Source organism: Trachypithecus francoisi, unplaced genomic scaffold (assembly GCF_009764315.1).
Source record: "Trachypithecus francoisi isolate TF-2019V2 unplaced genomic scaffold, Tfra_2.0 Lachesis_group0, whole genome shotgun sequence".
In the NCBI taxonomy this organism is placed as follows: domain Eukaryota; kingdom Metazoa; phylum Chordata; class Mammalia; order Primates; family Cercopithecidae; genus Trachypithecus; species Trachypithecus francoisi.
The window spans coordinates 155,578,551-155,599,626 of record NW_022681453.1 but is presented as its reverse complement, the minus strand read 5'-3'; the positions used below and the strand labels follow the sequence as shown (position 1 = coordinate 155,599,626).

Genomic DNA, 21,076 nt, shown 5'->3' with positions numbered 1-21,076 from the left:
AAATAAAAACTTTTAAAAGACAAACAGAACTCTAATAGAATAAATATTAATAGCCACATCAAATTATCAATTTTTGAGATAAGAGAACATTAGAATGTGACCATTTATGTAAGTATTACCTTTTCCTTATTTTCAACTTCTTCCAACATAGTATCTACTATAAACAACAAATCTTCAACTTTGATACCTTCATTTTCATCCTGCTTCTTCAAATTATGCCAAGGTACCAGTTCTGCAGATAGTGTTTTCAAGGACTTATACAAATCCTTTATAACAAAAGAAACTATATGGTATTATTGATTTAAATAATTTCAATAGTAACATAATAGAACATAAAAAAATTATGTTTTATATATGTTTTATAAAATTAATAAAACAATTACACACGTTAAATTATATATATATAACCATCATCAGTATTGTTTAAAAAAAATACTACTACCAATTTAGAACAAGTCAGTTAAAATTAGGTTTCTTCAGGTAAACACAGGCTTTACAGAAAACATTACACATTGATTATTCTGAATCTGGGTGCTCTAAGTAATTTTATGTTATTTATTATTGTTCCATATTATTTCATTATTTTGAATTGTTGATACATAAAGAATAAACTTGCCTTTGTATTTTGGTTTTGAATATGTTATATAACAGCTTTATTGAGATGTAATTCATATACCATAAAATTTACCCTCATTAAGTATACAATTCAGTAGTTTTAATATTTTCACACATGTACAAACATCAGCACTATCTAATTTCAGAACATATCCATTACTCCAAAAAGAAATCTCAGACCCACTCACAGTCCTTCCTTCCCCATTTTCCCTTCCCTGCAGCTCCTAGGGTTGATCTCTAAACTATTTTATATTTCTAAGGATTTGCCTATTCTGGGCATTTTGCATAAATGGAATTATACGGCCGGGCGCGGTGGCTCAAGCCTGTAATCCCAGCACTTTGGGAGGCCGAGACGGGCGGATCACGAGGTCAGGAGATCAAGACCATCCTGGCTAACACAGCGAAACCCCGTCTCTACTAAAAAATACCAAAAAACTAGCCGGGCGAGGTGGCGGGCGCCTGTAGTCCCAGCTACTCGGGAGGCTGAGGCAGGAGAATGGCGTGAACCCGGAGGCGGAGCTTGCAGTGAGCAGAGATCCGGCCACTGCACTCCAGCCTGGGCGGCAGAGCAAGACTCCGTCTCAAAAAAAAAAAAAAAAAAAAAAAAATTGAATTATACAATAAGTAGTCTTTGATGAATGGCTTCTCTCACTTAGCATAATGTTTTTGAGATTTATCCATGTTATAACATGTATCTCCAGGCAAGTTTTCAATGTGAAAGGTTCCCCAAATTTATTCTACATTATAATACTCAGTTTTCTTGGCCTAGTTGTGGTGCCCTAACTGATTTTAAACTGTGCACAATGGGCAAGGCTACTGAAAGTTCAGAGCTCTAAACTGATCAACTGACAAATATTTACTGAACATCTACTACAGGTTGAGAATCCCTAATCCAAAAATCTGAAATGCTCTAAAATCTGAAACTCTGAGCAACAACATGACACTCAAAAGAAATACTCATTGGAGCATTTTGAATTTTGGATTTTTGGATCAGGGATGCTCAAATGGCATATATTCTGCAAATACTCCAAAATCTGAAAAAATTCTTAAAACACTTCTAGGCCCAAGCATTGTGGATAAGGGATACTCAATCCATATGTGTATGGCACAGTGCTTGGTCCTTTAGAACAATGCTGTTCAAAAGAAATGTAATGTGAGCCACAGGAATTTTAAGTTGTCTAGGGCCATAGTATGGAAAGTGAAAAGAAACATGTGATATTAACTGTAATAGTATATTTTATTTAACCCAATATATCCAAAATATTATCACTTCAATATAAAAGCAATATTTTAATTTTTTCCATACAAAGTCTTTTAAATCCAGTGTATATTTTACACTTATAACACATCTCAATCAGGACTAGCCACCTTTCAAGTGATCAATAACCACATGAAGCTAGAGGCTACCATACTAGACAGCATAGCTCTAGAGAACAGAAAGAAGTACAAGAAGTTCCTCCTTTTTCTAACTTATTTTAGTACTTCACTTGGCATTCTCCACTTAAGGCTCAGACTTCACATATTGGTATCTTTAACCTTTCAATCGGCAGGAAGGCAGTTACTATTGTAGTAATTCATAGCAATAAATTTCATGTCAAATGAATGTTTTACCATCAGTGCCACTAGAATTTGGAAAAAAAAAAAAAAAAGTCAGCAAATAACAGCATAATGATACCTTTATTAACCAATGCTCCAGCAACAAGGCACATTTATAAAGGAATCTATGGTAAAAAGCACACCCAATCTAATACATTTTTGCTTCAGAATAAAAGAGTATTACAAAGCTAAGAAGAAAAGATGTTCTGGTCTCCTAAGCAGTGACAGGATAGTTGTAGCACAGTCTATCAAGTAAGCTCTGAAAAATATAAGAGAGTCTCCTAGGTTCTTTACATTGCCCAGTTGTGGAGATGTAGAAGTACTACCATGGGCCAGCCTACCGTGTATGTCTGGCCTCTGAAGCACTGGAGAATAGGAAAGCAAAAGTATTCAAGAGTGTACCGGGTTGGGGAAAGCTACAACATCTGTAGTTCACCTTTCTTGGAAAGGCAGGAGGGAAAAGACACAAGGATGGAGGCAGCTGGCTCCATGTCTTTCCCAGCCTTCTTTTCTTCCAATTTTTAAAAGTAGTAAAATATACATAAAATTTACCATCTTAACCATTTTTAAATGTAAGTTCAGCGTTATTAAATATGTTCATAATGTTGTGCAACCAACACCACCATCCATCTCCATAACTTTTCATCTTGTAACACTGAAACTTTATACCCATTAAATAATAACTTCCCATTTCCCTCCTCCCTCTAGCAATCACCACTCTACTTTGTCTCTATGACTTTCACTAAGTATCTCATATAAGTGGAATTATATAAGTGGAATCTTCTTGTGACTTATTTCACTTAGCATAATGTCCTCCTAATGTTCACCCATGTTGCATGGGTCAGAATTTCTTTTCTTTTAATGGCTGAATAATATTGAAATATATGTATATACCACATTTTGCTTATCCACTCATTCCTCAAACCTATCCTACTCTTTAAGGCCAAATTAAACTGAGGGAAAAAACTAATAAGGGAAGATGGTTGTCCCAAACTTAGAGGTTGTTACATATCAAATAACCTTTAATATGAGGCCTCAGAGAATCTCATGCAGTTTCTTAATTCGGACCCTGAAACTGTAGTATTAATATCTGAAGCACTGCTCAAAACTCATGAGTTACTCCAATGGCAGAAGTAACTAATTCTTAATAATTTCCTCTTGGGTGTCCTCAGAATATTCTAATTATAAAGAGAATTCCTTGCTTCCTCCTACTCAGAAAACTATACAATAGCAAGAACTCACCACCATGGCAAAGCCTTTCTTGGGGGCTATAATCAGAGTGTTCTCTTTCTCCTCCAGACTCTAGAGCACAAGTTATCTGCATCATTCACTCAGAACTTCATCAGAGGTAATCTATTTTTATGTCACTCATTTCTTTTAATGATATCATAAATGATTACATTTTGTTTCATATTTTTAAGTATATTTTGTCTAATTAGTGTGAATCTTGTGTTTATCCCATAATGGCTTAGCATGATAAACGATCAATAACTATCCATTAATGTGATTCTTCCCTTTATCTTCTTCCACTTCTAGTCTTTTCTTCTAGGAAGGTTAGGGCTTTTTCTAGTCCTTTCCTTCTGAGAAGGAGAAAGGTGGAGTCAGCACTGTTCCCTCCTACTGGGAGAACCCTCTGACAGGCAATGATTGAGGTAGAAATACCATGATTTACATGATTACTAATTATTTTACACTCTTCTGAGATACAGACTGGAGGAACTCCGGCCTATAAAGTAAGTATATTAACCCAGCACTGTCACTCAATCAAAATGTTTATGTATTATGTAGCTCTGTCTGAGCCCTCTATAAAAAGGCAACTAGAAATTTTAAAAAAATTAACATCACCACCCCCAATTTTGTTGTCTTGGAATATATTATTCTGCTTCATTCCTTTAACAAATATTAATTGAGCACTCGTTCATCAGGAGGATCTTGGGGACATATCAGAACAAATAAAAACACTGTCTTCAGGGAGCTTATACATTCTTAACAGATATCTTCTGCATCACTTGTACTTCATGTAATAAGACTTCTGTTGCAAACACTATTATTGAATCACATTTTCATTAACAGGCGTATGCTATGTATTATATTAGTTACTAAGAAATCTAAAGTTTAAAGGGCAAGGAAGTTAAATACTACTGATTTCAACTATTTACCTTTCAGCAAACTAGTTAAAGCTGAAAAAACCTAAAACCATGCAATACACAACTCTATAAAGTAAATAAAATGTAGTCTTCCATGAATAGATAGGATAGGGAAGGGCAGGGTTGGCTGCTAGCTTACTATCTGTTCTAGAGAATAAGCAGAAATGGAGACAAGCTCAGTTCTGAGAGACAGAAAATAAAGTGTGAAGAAAGAGAAAATATCCCCAATTATAATGAAATTAAGGATAAGACATTATATCTGAAGAGGAATAAGGGCCAGGAAAATCGTAGCATGGAGATACCAAAAGGAGGCAGATGAAGGTAGAACAGAGAAAGGCCTAGAAGTACAAAGTGGATCCACTATAGATTTTCAATAAGGAAATTAACCCCAAAATTTCTTGTTTGGTAGAGCCTTAGAGGAAGTAAAGCTTACAGTAATGACAACATCAAAACAGTACCTAAAATAGATATGTAAGTAGGAAGATTTCAGTTTTAGATAAGTTTTTTTAGCTTTACAGTTAACACACAAATAAAAAAATTAAACCCTATTTAATTTTTAGCCCTAAATTAAGTCCTATAAATAAAGCACATAGAGTCCAATAGATGTTCAAAGCATATAAAGAATAGTCAACCCCTTACCTTTAAGGATGTCAGCTGATCTGCCCACATTTCTATTACAGGAACAAGATGCTCAAATCCACAATCTTGAATAAGATCTTTATTAAAATTTTGGGCTCCCCCTTTGCTCTGTTTATAAATTATTACTGGAGCTCTTGGATTGTGGATAATTGAATTGATGCTACACAGCACCTTTAAAAAAAACATAGTGTATTTAGTCAAAATATTTATCCTATGCCTACAAAGTTATATATTTTAAAGGAGTGCTTTATGTCTATATATATTATATACATGCATTTCATTAAATATACAAAGAGAATTATCACAAGGAATTGGTTCATGCAATTATGAAGACTGACAAGTCTCAAGATCTGCAGTGAGTAAGCGAAGACCCAGAAAAGCTAATGGATATTTGCAATCCAAACACAGGCAGACTGAGACCCCTGCAAGTGCTAATGTTTCAGTTTGAGTCTGAAGGCAGGAAAAAAATAGTGTCCCATCTTGAAAGCAGTCAGCGGGGAGGAGTTCTCTCTTATTCAGCCTTTTGTTCTACCCAGGCCTTCAAATGACTGGATGAGGCCTACCCCATTAGGAAAGGCAGTTTGCTTCACTAAGTCTACTGAGTCAGATGTGAATCTCATCCAGAAGCACCTTCCCAGACACATCCAGAATAATGTTTAACTAAATATTGGGCATCCTATGCCACAGTAAAGTTGAAACAAAATTAACTATTACAAACACCCATATAATCACTACCTCGGTTCAACAATTGTTAGTATTGTGCCATATTTGCTCACTATCTATATTTTTAGGTGAACCATTTGAAGAAACTCTTCACCCTGAAATAATAAAGCTTGCATCTTTTAAAAGTAGGCATATTCTCCTACAAACCCCCAAGACCGTTATCAGACTGTTTAAGGAAATTAACAGTAATCCCCAGGCTGAGTATGGTGGCTCATGCCTGTAATCCCAGGTTGAGGCAGGAAGATCACTTGAGCCCAGGAATTCAAGGCTGCAGTGAGCTATGATAATGCAATCCAGCCTGGGCAACAGAGCAAGACCGTGTCTCCAAAAATAATATCATTGATGCCTGGACTGAATTTTAAATATCTTAATATATTAAGATAGTATACTATTTGACTATAACCCTCTCCCCATAAGTGATGAGTTCTACCTTACATATCATCCAAGGAGAAAAAGGGAGACCCCAAAAAGCATGTTTAAAGAGAGAAGAATAAAGCCATTTCCTATTACCACCATCAAGTTCAGCCTATTTAATAAAAAGTTTCACAATATAAAGATAGCATTTTGCTCCTGAATCTTCGTCCCTGGTCATACTTCAAGATATAACTAATAGGCCTCCTGGTAATATTACTTAATATGTTTATTATATTACCTCAGATGTTTATTTAGAAGCTTTTTAAGTCCAAATTAGTGTAATTTAATATTTCACTTCAGATTGATGTATGTATATATGTTTTATTTATTTATTTGACAGAGTCTCACTCTGTGGCCTAAGATGGAGTGCAGTGGTGCGAACAGAGCTCACTGCAGCATTGAATTCCTGGGCTCAAGTGATCCTCCCATGTCAGCCTCTCAAGTGCTAGGACTACAGGCACACGCCACCATGCCCAACTAATTAATTTTTTTTTTCTAGAGAAGTGGTCTCACTATATTTCCCAGGCTGGTCTCAGACTCCTGGCCTCTAGCAATCCTCCTGCCTCGGTCACCCAAAGTGTTAAGATTACAGGCGTGAGCCACCATACCCGGCCTGAATTCCCCCTTTAAAGGACAAAGTCTCTCAAATTGAGTCTCAGAAACAAAATGAAATCCAGTTACATACTGGTACAAGAAAGTCTAAAACAAAACAGTTTTCAGAAAGGTGCTTGGTTCCCATTTACAATAGCAATAAAAGTTATAAAATACCTAGGAAATAACAAGGTATTTCCTAACAAGAAATATGTAAGAGCTAAATTAAAAAATACACAACACTTTATTGAAGACCATAAAAGATGACCCTGATGAAAGTACGTATTTCTGAATGTGATGATTCAGAAAGGTTAAGGTGTCATTTCTCCAAATATTAATCCATAAAGTCAATTCAGTTTTAGTTCATCTCAATGGGATTTAGTTTTTAATGTGAAAACTGTTCATCCAGAAGAATAAATGTGCTAAAAATATAGCCAATAAAAATTTTTTTTTAAATGACAGGATACTTGCCTCAAAGGCTATTAAAACTTATAACTATAGAAACTGAAATATGGAAACAGTTGAGAAATGCAGCAGACTAAAGAATCTAAAAACAAATCTGTGCATATAAAGGAATATGATCTATGATAAAATGTTATTTCAATAAAGTAGAGAAAAAAGTAGCGTATTAGAGACTGCAAACACAGACACCCAGAGAATCCAGGTACGAGTATAAATGAGTGAAGTAAGAATGAATAGGGACTGGCTAACTACAGAATACATGCTCATATCTGACAAGGGAAAGGCCTAATTCTGCTGTGATAATAACCATGCAGGAATTTGTTGCCAGATCTTCTGACTTTTTAAGAGAAATTAGAAATAGCAGCCTAGAAAAAATATCTCAATTTTTAAAAAATGAATAATCTAAAATTTAAAAATCTTATGTATACCCAATAAAATATGAGTGAAAGTCCAGTTCAGTCACTAAACTACCAGGTTTAACTGCTCAGCTATTCAATAGTTTACAGACTAGCCTTCCTAGTCTGTAAAACTAGGAAGGTGAGATTCCCTATATCACACCATATAGAAAATTAATTTAAGATGAACTAAGGTCTCTACACAAAAACAAAAGCCATACAAGGACCCTAAGAAAATAGATTTACTTATATTATAATAATAGCAACAAAAGAAACATGAAGAGGGAAAATGGCTTACATGGGCAAAGTAGGGAAAAGGATTATAAAATCTTTTAAAAATCTTAAAGCTCTTTACTAACCTGCTTTGAACTAGGCCCAGAGTCTCCTTTAAGTAGTAAGACGAAGTCTACAATGTTTTTAGTCAAACGGTTAGTTATATCACAGAAAGACAAAACAGAATAAGTACACATAAATATGAGGTGCAAGTATTCCTTACCAACTGATAATTTATTACACTGCAATTGATAACCAAGATTCATGACGAACATCAGTCTTTTTGTCATGAAAAATCAATTCAATACCTGAAAGTATCTCTGGTCAATTAGGGCCTGTTGCTGATTATATTTGCTGGGCTCATCTTTTTTCTCTGTGTCCTCAGCCTTCTTAGGACTAATAAGCTCCTGTAATCTAAAAGGGAGAAAAAAATCAAGATAATGCAAAAGTATTTCCTAGACACTGGACCAAGATGATAAACTAAGTACATGATCCAGTCACCCTCCCAATAGCCTTACATCACTTTACTTATATGTATGTGTGCACACATGTATGTGTGTATATTTATAAACATATACATACATGCCTATATAGAGTTAAAAAAAATTTTTTTTGAGACGGAGTCTTGCTCTGTTACCCAGGCTGGAGTGCAGTGGCACGATCTTGGCTCACTGTAATCTCCACCTCCCGGGTTCACACCATTCTCCTGCCTCAGCCTCCCGAGGAGCTGGGACTACAGGAGCCCGCCACCATGCCCGGCTAATTTTTTGTGTTTTTAGTAGAGACGGGGTTTCACCATGTTAACCAGGATGGTCTCGATCTCCCAACCTCGTGATCTGCCCACCTCAGCCTCCCAAAGTGTTGGGATTACAGGCGTGAGCCACTGAGCCCGACCAGAGTTAAAAAAATTTTAAATTATATTGTCACTGGAAAACAAGAAGGCCTTCTCAATAAATCGCAAATCAGAAGGAATCTCTGAAGACAGAAGAGATCAGATTGAAGAAGAAAGTTCTAACCAGCCCCCAACACCCACAGAAGACAGCACAAGAGAGAAATACAACAAAGGATGGAAGCGACTTCCATCCAAGGTGCTCCAAGCTTACAGACTATAGATAAAGGGAGCAGGAAGCGTGGGAAGGGCCACTGGTTTGGGTACTGTAGCAGGAACAGCTAGACGTTTGGTCCCTCTCTCTTTGTATTCTACTGGTTATTTTGCTCGCTAGTTGATGCAATTTCTTCCTAGCATCGATGGACGTTACATTTTGGCATGTTTTTGCAATGGCTGGTACCGGTTGTTCCTTTCCATGTTTAGTGCTTCCTTCAGGATCTCTTGTAGGGCAGGCCTGGTGGTGACAAAATCTCTAAGAATTTGCTTGTCTGTAAAGGATTTTATTTCTCCTTCACTTATGAAACTTTGTTTGGCCGGATATGAAATTCTGGGTTGAAAATTCTTCTCTTTAAGAATGTTGAATATTGGCCCCCACTCTCTTCTGGCGTGGAGAGTTTCTGCTGAGAGATCTGCTGTTAGTCTAATGGGTTTCCCTTTGTGTGTAACCCGACCTTTCTGTCTGGCTGCCCTTAACATTTTTTCCTTCGATTCAACTTTGGTGAATCTGACAATTATGTGTCTTGGAGTTGCTCCTCTTGAGGAGTATCTTTGTGGCGTTCTCTGTATTTCCTGAATTTGAATGTTGGCCTGCCTTATTAGGTTGGGGAAGTTCTCCTGGATGATATTCTGAAGAGTGTTTTCCAACTTGGTTCCATTTTCCCTGTCACTTTCAGGCACCCCAATCAGATGTAGATTTGGTCTTTTCACATAATCCCATATTTCTTGGAGGCTTTGTTCATTTCTTTTTACACTTTTTTCTCTACACTTCTCGCTTCATTTCATTCATTTGATCTTCAATTGCTGATACTCTTTCTTCCAGTTGATTGAGTCAGTTACTGAAGCTTGTGCATTTGTTATGTAGTTCTCGTGTTACAGTTTTCATCTCTATCAGTTCTTTTAAGGTTTTCTCTGCATTGATTATTCTAGTTATCCATTCATCCATTCTTTTTTCAAGGTTTTTAGTTTCTTTGCGCTGGTTACGTGGTTCCTCCTTTAGCTCTGGAAGTTTGATCGACTGAAGCCTTCTTCTCTTGACTCGTCAAAGTCATTCTCTGTCCAGCTTTGTTCCATTGTTGGCGATGAGTTGCGTTCCTTTGGAGGGGGAGATGTGCTCTGATTTTTTGAATTTCCAGCTTTTCTGCACTGCTTTTTCCCTATCTTTGTGGTTTTATCCGCCTTTGGTCTTTGATGATTGTGATGTACTGATGGGGTTTTGGTGTGGGTGTCCTTTGTGTTAGCTTTCCTTCTAACAGTCAGGACCCTCAGCTGTAGGTCTGTTGGAGATTGCTTGAGGTCCACTCCAGACCCTGTTTGCCTGGGTATCAGCAGCAGAGGTTGCAGAAGATAGAATATTGCTGAACAGCGAGTGTACCTGTCTGATTCTTACTTTGGAAGCTTCCTCTCAGGGGTGTACTCCACCCTGTGAGGTGTGGGGTGTCAGACTGCCCCTAGTGGGGGATGTCTCCCAGTTAGGCTACTCAGGGGTCAGGGACCCACTTGAGCAGGCAGTCTGTCCCTTCTCAGATCTCAACCTCGGTGTTGGGAGATCCACTGCTCTCTTCAAAGCTGTCAGACAGAGTCGTTTGCGTCTGCAGAGGTTCCTGCTGCTTTTTTTGTTGTTGTTGTTAACTGTGCCCTGTCCCCAGAGGTGGAGTCTACAGAGACAGGCAGGTTTCCTTGAGCTGCTGTGAGCTCCACCCAGTTCGAGCTTCCCAGCGGGTTTGTTTACCTACTTAAGCCTCAGCAATGGCGGGCGCCCCTCCCCCAGCCTCGCTGCTGCCTTGCGGTTAGATCGCAGACTGCTGTGTTAGCAATGAGGGAGGCTCTGTGGGCGTGGGACCCTTCTGGCCAGGTGTGGGATATATTCTCCTGGTGTGCCCGTTTGCTTAAAGCGCAGTATTGGGGTGGGAGTCACCCAATTTTCCAGGTGTTGTGTGTCTCAGTTCCCCTGGCTAGGAAAAGGGATTCCCTTCCCCCTTGCGCTTCCCAGGTGAGGCGATGCCTCGCCCTGCTTCAGCTCTTGCTGGTCGGGCTGCAGGAGCTGACCAGCACCGATTGTCTGGCACTCCCTAGTGAGATGACCCCAGTACCTCAGTTGAAAATGCAGAAATCACCGGTCTTCTGTGTCGCTCGCGCTGGGAGTTGGAGACTGGAGCTGTTCCTATTCGGCTATCTTGCTCCGCCCCCCTCCCAATTAGTCACTTAGTAGCCATCTTGGTTATCAGATCAACTGTTGGGTACCACAGTGCTTATGTTCAAGTAACAACCCTTATTTAACTTAATAATGGCCCCAAAATGCAACAGCAGCAATGCTGGCAATTTGGATATGCCAAAGAGAAATCATAAAGTGCATCCTTTAAGTGAAAAGGTGAAAGTTCTCCACTTAAGAAAAAAATTGTATGCTGAGGTTGCTAAGATATACAGTATCAACGAATCTTCTACCTGTGAAATTGTAAAGAAAGAATAAGAAATCCGGGCTAGTTTTGCTGTCGGACCTCAAACTGCAAAAGTTACAGCCACAGTGTGTGATACATGCTTAGTTAAGATGGAAAAAGCGGCTGGGCACGGTGACTCATGCCTATAATTGCAGCACTTTGGGAGGCCGAGGTGGGAGGATCACGAGGTCAGGAGTTGGAGACCAGCCTGGCCAACGTGGTAAAACACCGTTTCTATTGGAAAAAAAAAAAAAAGGGCATAGTGGCATGTGCCTGTAATCCCAGCTACTCGGGAGGCTGAGGCAGGAGAATTGTTTGAAACTGGGAGGAGGCAGAGGTTGCAGTGAGCTGAGATCGTGCCATTGCACTCTAGCCTGGGCAACAGGGCAAGACTCCATCTCAAGGAAAAAAAAAAAAGATGGAAAAAGCATTAAATTTGTGGGTGGAATACACAGACATAAATATGTTCCAATTGATGGCGACTAGGTTTGGTTCTGAGGTCTCAGGTATCTACTGGGGGTCCTGGAACGTATCCCCCACTGATAATGGGGGACTACTGTAGTCTCTTAATCGTCCTTCAAATTACCCCTCTTCAATTTGAGTATGCCATCAGTTTCCTGCTGGGACTTCAACCCACTAAACTGACTCTTATGACTCATTAATGATGCGCTCTGCCTGTTTGTAAAAACAGAATAGTAAAACTCCATCATGTCATTTTCCTGTTGAAAAACAATCAATGATTTCCCATTCCTTTATGTGTTAAATCTAATTTCCTTGGGCTAGCATTCAAAACTCTCCATGCTGTTAGTCCTAACACAGTATTTCTTTCTTTTTTTTGGAGATGGAGTCTCACTCTGTCACCCAAGCTAATTGGGTCATGCAGTGGCATGACCTCGCCTCACTGCAACCCCTGCCTCCCAGGTTCAAGCGATTCTTCTGCCTCAGCCTCCCAAAGTGTAGCTGCGACTACAGGCATGTGCCACCATACCCAGCTAATTTTTGTATTTTTGTTTGTTTGTTTGTTTTTAGTAGAGAGGGGGTTTCACCATGTTGCCCAGGCTGGTCTCAATCTCCTGACCTCAGGTGACCCACCCGCCTCAGCCTCCCAAAATGCTGAGATTACAGGAGTGAGCCACCGCGCCCAGCCAGTCCTTAACACAGTATTTCTCCTGACTCCTTTCTTACTTGATTCTACTACTTCCCTACAATTACCTACTCCAGTCACATATATTCCCCTTATATTCACTCAATTGCTATTCTCTGCTTTCTAGTGAATATATATATATATATTTGGCCCAAGCCAAATTATAAATGACTTCCTATCTATTTACTACATTCACATTCTTCACAGTTTTGCCTAAAGGCAGTGCCAAAAGCATATTATCCAGAACAAAAAAGGACACAGAAAAGCTGATATGGCCTCTAGAAGGACTAGAAGTAAAGTGATATATCTGAATTTAAATGTTAGTTCCTTTCACTTAGGTGAAAATGTTCAACTTATCAATGAATTGTTTGCAAATCTGATTAATAAATATTACACTGCAGATATACAACATTTTTGCTGTCAGTGCAATAATCTAAATATATAATTGCATGTACTGATTAGTTACTCTAATGTGTACTCTAATGTGTTAATGAAATGTGATTCCATTAACCAGATGAATAAAGAGATACATCCTCGCTTAATAATTACAGTAACTAAAATTTATTGGGAGCCTAATGATGGTAACTAGTAAGTACTGACTGCCTTCTCTATGCAGGAATTCTAAGCACTGTACATGTATTAACTCATTTAGTCCCATTGTTTTTCTAAGTTTATATAAGACAATGATTAGTAAAAGCTGGGGACTCAGGAAACTGTTTCACTTAGTCTCACAGAAAATATCTGCCATTAACAGTACTACTGAAAAACTTCACATTCTGCAAAATCATGCAAGTAATTAACAGGGCTCAGGAGAAAATTGTATTAGAAACCAAACTACTTACAACTGATGTCGCTTTAGAACTGGAGAATAAAAACAACAATTGGTGCTTCAGGAGTTAAGTTGGACAGATCAAGAATGTCTGGAGGTTGCCTCAGGATATATTAAAAATGCACAGACAACAAAGAAGAAATGTTGGCTTACCCATGCCAAGACAAGAAGACTGAAGTGGAGCCCTGGGCCAAAGAAGCTGAGGTTAAAATGGGCAAGAGAGGAAGTGCAACTTGCTTCCAGCCTATAGTCTGTCTAATGCTGGGGGTCAGGGAAGGAGCCCAGGGTACTGTTGGCTCATTCTAAATTTTCTTAAACGAGAGCTAAAAGGGCACTTGTCTATGTACTAGCAAAGCTTGCCCCCTTCCTGAAGGCTATAACTATTACTGCTGTTATTATAGTGCCTTGAGTCTAGGAAAAACGATACATGAACGATATAACTTTCATGTTATATTGCTGATGATTTCCTCATTTTCTATCTGCATGACTTAATTGTCATTTTAGAAACCTGTGTTGTAGCTGCCTGGGCTGTACTCAGAAATATGGTAGAGTTGTTCTACAGTATCCAGAGCAGTAAGGAAGGGCCTGAAAGATAATAAAAATCCCCTAGGAGTGACTAAGGGGTACTTTGCATGCTTTGAAGACTCTTACTCCATGTATTCAGCAGCAGCAACTATGTTTTTTTGTGGACACTGAGAAAACAGAAAACTGTACCTCCAACTTAAAATATGCTGTGTTATCTATTTTGTATAGCCATCTCCATAAGATAACTTTCCATGTGCAGAAACTTTACAGCTTTTAACTGTGTTCTGTTGGAGCTTTTCTGTGATATCACAGTGGAATAAGATCCATGCTGGAGATGAGGAATGAGTTAAAAAAAAGGACTGCCAATTTTGTTTTTAAAAATTCCACTAATTTAGCTACAGTAATGCAAAACACATAGGTGCATCAGTGTGAGCTTTTCAAAGCTATATTGTTCGCCGAGTCTTTTACCCTACAATCTTAGGACTTCCTAAGACAGTTAGTGATGGAAAGAGGGGTGGTTCACTTCAACTCAGCACCAGTGCCAAACTCTGAAGGCAAGTGTTTCTCTAGTTGAAAAGTCCAGCTCCTGGCTAAAATCCAATGTGTTATATTTCAGGCACAGCCATAGGTAATTACAAAGGCTTTGCCTAGAAAATCTCTTGTGGGGAAAGCTGTCCTCTCCACACCAGACATGATGCACAGCCTGTGCACTGCAATCTCTGGAGACAGTTGCAGTCAAAGACACACCACCTCCTTTACTTCCTGAAAGCTATACTACTACTACTACTGTTATTCTAGTGCCTTGCCACAAGCATTTCTGCATTCCTACCCTAGGCACCTCCATTAGGGGCCTCTTGGAGCTTAGACTGAGTCACGTGTCAAGTACCTCTATCCAAGATCTTCTCATTGGTGGAGAAGCCTTAATTAAAATACTTTTCTCCACTCTGACTCAGTACTTTTCCACTCCTAGCCTTTCTTCTCCCTACACCTTAAAACAGTAGGAATCTTTTGTGTAGGGCTCCTAGGCAGTGAGATGGTTCCCCCATCTGGGTGTTATGTCAGACTGTTCCTCGCCTGGTGCTATTCCAATAGGGAAAAATGCAACATCGAGGAGTCAGCCCTTTTCATTTGGGCCTCTTGTTTATCCTATAGCAGTAAGTTAACAGTTTGACTGTTAATTTCACTTTGGTTCATTGGCCTAACCACTTCAAGGACTGTCAGCTCAACACAGAGTGGCTGTAAGATTTTGTTTTTTCCCTAGCAAAACATAAATACTATTGAAAAATTAAATGAAATTAGTGTAGTACCTTTGTTTATCTTACAGAGGCAGACTTATTTAATCACTTCCTAACAAGGTAATTTTATAATCAGCCTGTTTGTAATAATAACTCAAGAAGAGTCCATGTTCTCCCACATTAAATTGTTAATAGCCTTATTTGACATTGAAAGTTTGTTAACTACAAATCTAAAAAAAAAACACAAACTAACTCAATTTTCTTTGGTTCCAAAAAGAAAAGAGACTATAACTATACCCTCTTCCATTTCTTGTAGCATTTCCTTTGGAAAATCTGTAACTATAAATCCTTTGCTCTCTTTAAGATGTACATAAATCTTATTAAGAGCTAAATAAGGCTCTTGCCAGTTTTGAATATCAGCAGTGTCTTTCTTGGGGGCTTTGGAATCATTTCTTTGAAATGTGAACATCTCGGAAGATGGTACCTTGTTTCCCTGACGCTGTTGGAATTTTGTCTAGGCTCCTGGCCCCAAGTTGTAACCTCTTACTTATCAAAAAACAATAGAGGTTTTTATTTTTCCTTTAATACAGATAATTAACATGTATATAATGGATTGTATCTGCCTGGCTATACAAAAAGGTGACATTTCTTTCTGTCCTTGCAATATCTCTTAACAGATTGCCTGTAATGTGTGTCACAATCTGATTGAGTCTGATTGAATTCAGTAATAAAACTGTTTCTTTTTTTTTCCTACATTTGTAAAGAGAATTCACTGGATGGACAGGAGATTTTAGTTTTAATTATTTCCCCAGCATCAGTAGTACTCTGAAAAAATATTCTACCTCTGGCACTACAGAAATAAAAGTTTTTTAAGTTTTACCTTGAAAAGTAAAATTTTTTAAGTTTTTTAAGTTTCTTTAATTTTAAATTTCTTAAGTTTTTAAAATATTTTCTGTTTTTTAAGTTTTACCTTGCAAAGTAAAAATTTTGTAAGTTTTACCTTAAAAATTTTTGTTTCATTGAGTGTTCTGTTTAATTCTAACTGTATGGTATCTAAGAGTATAAGTTTTGGAGTCAGAATGATTGGATAAGGATCTGATTTCTATTCAAGTTCTTCCATATACGAGTAACCTGTATAACTTGGCTAAGTTATATAACACTCCCAAATTTGTTTCCATGTTTCCATGTCTAGATACTACCAAAGTTTTAAACTTTAAAAAAAGATTTAAAAACAAAAACACATCATTTCTTCAAAATTTAGAGGAAAAATATAGCGGAAATTGGGTCTGAATCATAATTTTAAAGGACGATAATAAAAGTCACTCTAAAGACCAGAGCTCAAATAAATAACAACAACTATATATATTATATATATATATATATGCAGTCAATTCTCATTATTCATGGTAGTTATGTTCTATAAAATCACCATGAATGCTGAATTAGCAAATACTGAACCACTTGCTCCTAGGGGAAATACAGGGTCAGGTTCCTGCAAGTCTGGTCACATTTTCCTTAAATAATCAATATATAACCTTGTTGTATGTATGTTTCTATTTAAAGACACCTTTAAAATATATATATAGTTGATTCATTAACATTGAACCCATGGACAACAGTACTCTATAAGCCATACCTGATAAAGCTTATCTTATAGGTGTATTTTTTCTACAAGGCATATTATAGCCTTCTTGTGGATAAGAACACCAAACAGCGCTTCAGCACTAACTCAGGGGCCATCTTAAAGAAATCACCAACAAAAAGCATAGAAATGCAAAAAAAAAAAAAAAAAAAAAGTATCACTAAATAGATAGGAGAAAAGGACATTTGTTTACAGTGTGACAGCTCAAACAACAGGGCAGGGCATCATCTTGTTTGAAAACTAAGCATGTGTGTGTTGGGTGACCCAAATTATTTTCCGCCCCGTACATGTCCATGAATGACTGCAGGTGCTGTACAGATTTTGTGATTATAAATAAATTTTAGCAGGTAGGCAAATTCATAAATATGGAATCTATGAATAATGAAGACTATATATTTCTATGTATGCGTAAGTGCATGCATGTGTGTACGTGTGTGTGTGTGTGTGTGTGTGTGTATCTTATACATTTGCTTTAGAGTCAACAGGTTTCCTTCTCTTTTTACTTGCCTACATCCTCCTTCTCCCAGTTGCTTCTCTCTCAATCTCCTATCTCGTTAATGGCACCGACAACCACCTTGTTATTCAAGGTTAAAACTTGGGAGACTTCTGATTCTTCCTTTTTCCCCACAACTCCCTATATTCAACCCATCATGAAGTCCTATTGATTCTACCTCCATTCTCCAATTCCAAATACTTCTCATCACCTCCACTACTGCCACCTTCGACCATGTCACTACCATCTCTTCTCCAAACTCATATAATGGCTACTCACCCAGTATTGTACATTTAGTACTTATAGTATATTGAAATTGTCTTATTTATTTTTTCATTATCTTTCTCCCTGCATGTAATCTCTATGAGGTCGGGGGCCTTTTCTATTTTGTTTACCACTGCAACCAGTGCCTAGAATGCCAAACAGATGTAAGAAGAATTGTAAGTACACTAAATATCAAGAATAGTAGGAAGAGAATAATTATTCATTGAATATGCATGCATCCTTTCTGAACTTGCCACTTCTCTTTCCTTTTTTAGTTTTCCTCCTCTATTATCTTTTTTTGGGGGAGAGAAGGGGTGGAGGGACAGGGTCTTGCTCTTTTGCCCAGGCTGGAGTACAGTGATGTGATCATAGCTCACTACAGCTTTGACCTCCTGAGCTCAAGCAATCCTCCTACCTCAGCCTCCTCAGTAACTGGGGCTACAGGTAAGCACCACCACACCTGGCTAATTTTTAAATTCTTTGTAGAGACAAGGACTCACTACATTGCCCAGGCTGGTCTTAAACTCCTGGACTCAAGCAGTTCTCCTGCCTCAGTCTCCCAAAGTGCTGGGATTACAGGTGTGAGCCACTGCACCTGGCCCCTATTATTTTAACCCAGTATGTAATTCCTCGTTACTCATGATACCTGCCTGTCACTGTGTTATGTGTTGCCACAGGAAGGAGGAAATACAGCTGTCACTGAAAACTGAATCATAAATGCTAATACAACTGACTTAATACATTTAATGCATATATTAACTCATAGCTTTCAAAATATTTCATCCCAACACTCCCCAAAGTACTTTCTCAAATCCCATTCCCTTGAATGAAAGAGTACACATAGATAATCTTCAGAAAACACAATCACTGTTTGAGATCAACTCTTTGAAATACTGAGCACTGCTTTCCAAAGTCAGGAAGGGTACAAGCAGTAGATATAAATGGCTCCCTGCATTCCTTCTGGTACTTTTAAAGTGTGATAAGGCTCACTTTAAAACATTCAGATCATAACTACCAACCACAAAAATTGGAGGCTTGTCGCTTCTAATTTCATTGATTCTCTTGCAATTCTTCCATTACTTCCAAAGACAATTTTCTATTTAAAATCTTTGTCCTTTATTACTTCAGGCAACTACTTTTTTTTGTTCTCACTTAAGATAAATATATAGCCAAATCCAGCACAGTAGAAATTGCTCTTAAACTGTGAAACCAGAAATACCCCCTTTTAATGTCATTTTCCCCATCAGCCTGGTAGGTCCAAGTCAAAGCCACTAGGAGGTAGCATAAGCTGACATGTAATAAAAATAAATAAAATAAGGCCAAGCACAGTGGCTCACACCTGTAATCCCAGCACTTTGGGAGGCCGAGGCAGGCGAATCACGAGGTCAGGAGATCGAGACCATCCTAGCTAACACGGTGAAACCCCGTCTCTACTAAAAATACAAAAAAAAAAAAAAAAAATTAGCCAGGGGTAGTGGCAGGCTCCTGTAGTCCCAGCTACTCGGGAGGCTGAGGTAGGAGAATGGCATGAACCTGGCAGGTGGAGCTTGCAGTGAGCCAAGATTGCGCCACTGCACTCCAGCCTGGGCGACAGAGCAAGACTCCATCTCAATAAATAAATAAATAAAATAAAAAATCCTAATAAAAGCAGTAATTTTGGTAAAAATATAATTACTTGACACTTTTCTTAAGGGCTTTTTCCAGCTTCTTCACCTTCTGTTTATAAAGTCTTAATTCATGCTGTGTGGGCCTGTGGAAAATAAATAATGATAAATTAATTCAATTTACTGAATAAAACCATAAAGGTACTTAAATAAACTACATACAGTACTTTGTTACTTGTCACAAATATACTTATTAAACTTCTGAAAATATTTCATGATTGCTAATTTGGTGTTAACCGGCCATTTAGATTTCTTCTTCTCTGTTATCCCTTATTCAAAGGCTTTTAGTTATTTTTTGCTGCTAATCTATTACCTGTTTTTATAGTGAAATATTTCAAGTATACAGACAAAAACAGAGAACATTATAACAAATCCTGGTGTATCCACCACCTAGCTTTATCAAATTTGAATATTAACAGATTATGATTCAAATCTTAAACTTTATTCATATACTTAAAATTCCACATGTCCCTCATTAATGTCATTCTTCTCCTTCCCATACCATAGATAACCACTATCCTCAATTCACTGTTCATTATTCCCATGTATGTTTTTAAATTTTTACTATTTAATCATAAATTTACATATTATTGTGTTCAAGGTTTTCACATTTTATATAAATGACTTATGCTAGGTATCAGGTCCCTCTCTCCATTAAGGTGTAAGGTTTTTTTTTGTTGTTGTTGTTTGTTTTTTTTGAGACAGGGTCTCACACTGTCGCCTAGGCTGGAGTGCAGTGGCACGAGTTCAGTTCACTGCAACCTCTGCCTCCCAGGTTCAAGCTATTCTCCCACCTTGACCTCTTGAATAGCTGGGACTATAGATGTGCACCACCACCCCTGGCTAATTTTTGTATTTTTTTGGTAGAGACAGGTTTCACCAAGTTGGCCAGGCTGGTCTCAAACTCCTGACCTCAAGAGGCCCGCCTCGGCCTCCTAAAGTGCTGGGATTACAGGCGGGAGCCACCGTGCCCAGCCATTAAAATATAAGCTTATTGAGAACAGGAAATTTGTTTTGGTCTCTTCTTCATCCCAGAGTCTGGGACAGTGTCTAACTTACAATAGGTATTCAAATACTTGTTGAATGAAAACAAGGCTCAAAAATGTTCATTCTTTATTACTGTCAACATAGAGAGTGTCATCCTTTTGTAGCTATGCTGGATATAACTTTCTGTTGTGTGCCATTATAAATTTTACTTTTCTTCTCATCCCACAGCACAGAAATAAGAACAACAAGGCATTCCAGTATAATTTGAGAATGAGAACTCCGCTGGTATAAGACTGAATCTAATATAGTAAATATTAATGTATTGTACATTTCAAAATCACTAAGAGTAAATTTCAAATGTTTTCAACCACAAAAGGTATTAGATGATGGATATGTTAATTAGCTTGATTTAATTATTCTGCATTGTATTCATAAATCGTAACATCACTTTGTGCCTCATAAATATATACAGCTGTAATTTGTCAATTAGCAATTAAAATAAAAATTTAAGACAATAATCATGCTGAGTGAAAGACAATAGACAAAAAAGAGTAAATATTGTACAGCTCCACTTATATGGAGTCTAGGAAATATAAACTAATGCATAATGACTAAAAGCAAATCAGTGGTTACCTGAGGCAAAGGCAAAGAGAGGCAGCAGGGATTACAAAAGGGGCAAGAGATAACTTTTAGGGTGTTTTTTGTTTTGTTTTTGTTTTTAAGAGACAGGGTCTCTGTTGCCCAGGTTGGAGTGCAGTGGTATGAACACAGCTCACTGCAGCCTTGACCTCCTGGGCTCAAGCGATCTTCTCACCTCAGCCTCCTTAATAGCTGGGACTGCAGGAGTACGCTTCCATGCCTGGCTAATTTTTTATATTTTTTTCTAGAGACGAGG

The 21,076-nt window shown here is 37.9% G+C and overlaps 1 protein-coding gene across 9 annotated transcripts in view; it reads right to left on the bottom strand.

The window, feature by feature from the left end:
* The window catches only part of CEP70 (centrosomal protein 70), a 112,885-nt gene that overhangs the window by 6,879 nt on the left and 84,930 nt on the right, over window positions 1-21,076 (bottom strand). For all 9 annotated transcript variants that reach the window (XM_033212522.1, XM_033212519.1, XM_033212518.1 and 6 more), the window contains 4 exons: window positions 19,206-19,280; window positions 8,164-8,269; window positions 4,998-5,168; window positions 120-266 (listed from right to left, as the gene is read on the bottom strand). In XM_033212522.1, coding sequence (XP_033068413.1) covers window positions 120-266; window positions 4,998-5,168; window positions 8,164-8,269; window positions 19,206-19,280 — 499 coding nt within the window. The remainder of the gene's footprint in view (window positions 1-119; window positions 267-4,997; window positions 5,169-8,163; window positions 8,270-19,205; window positions 19,281-21,076) is intronic.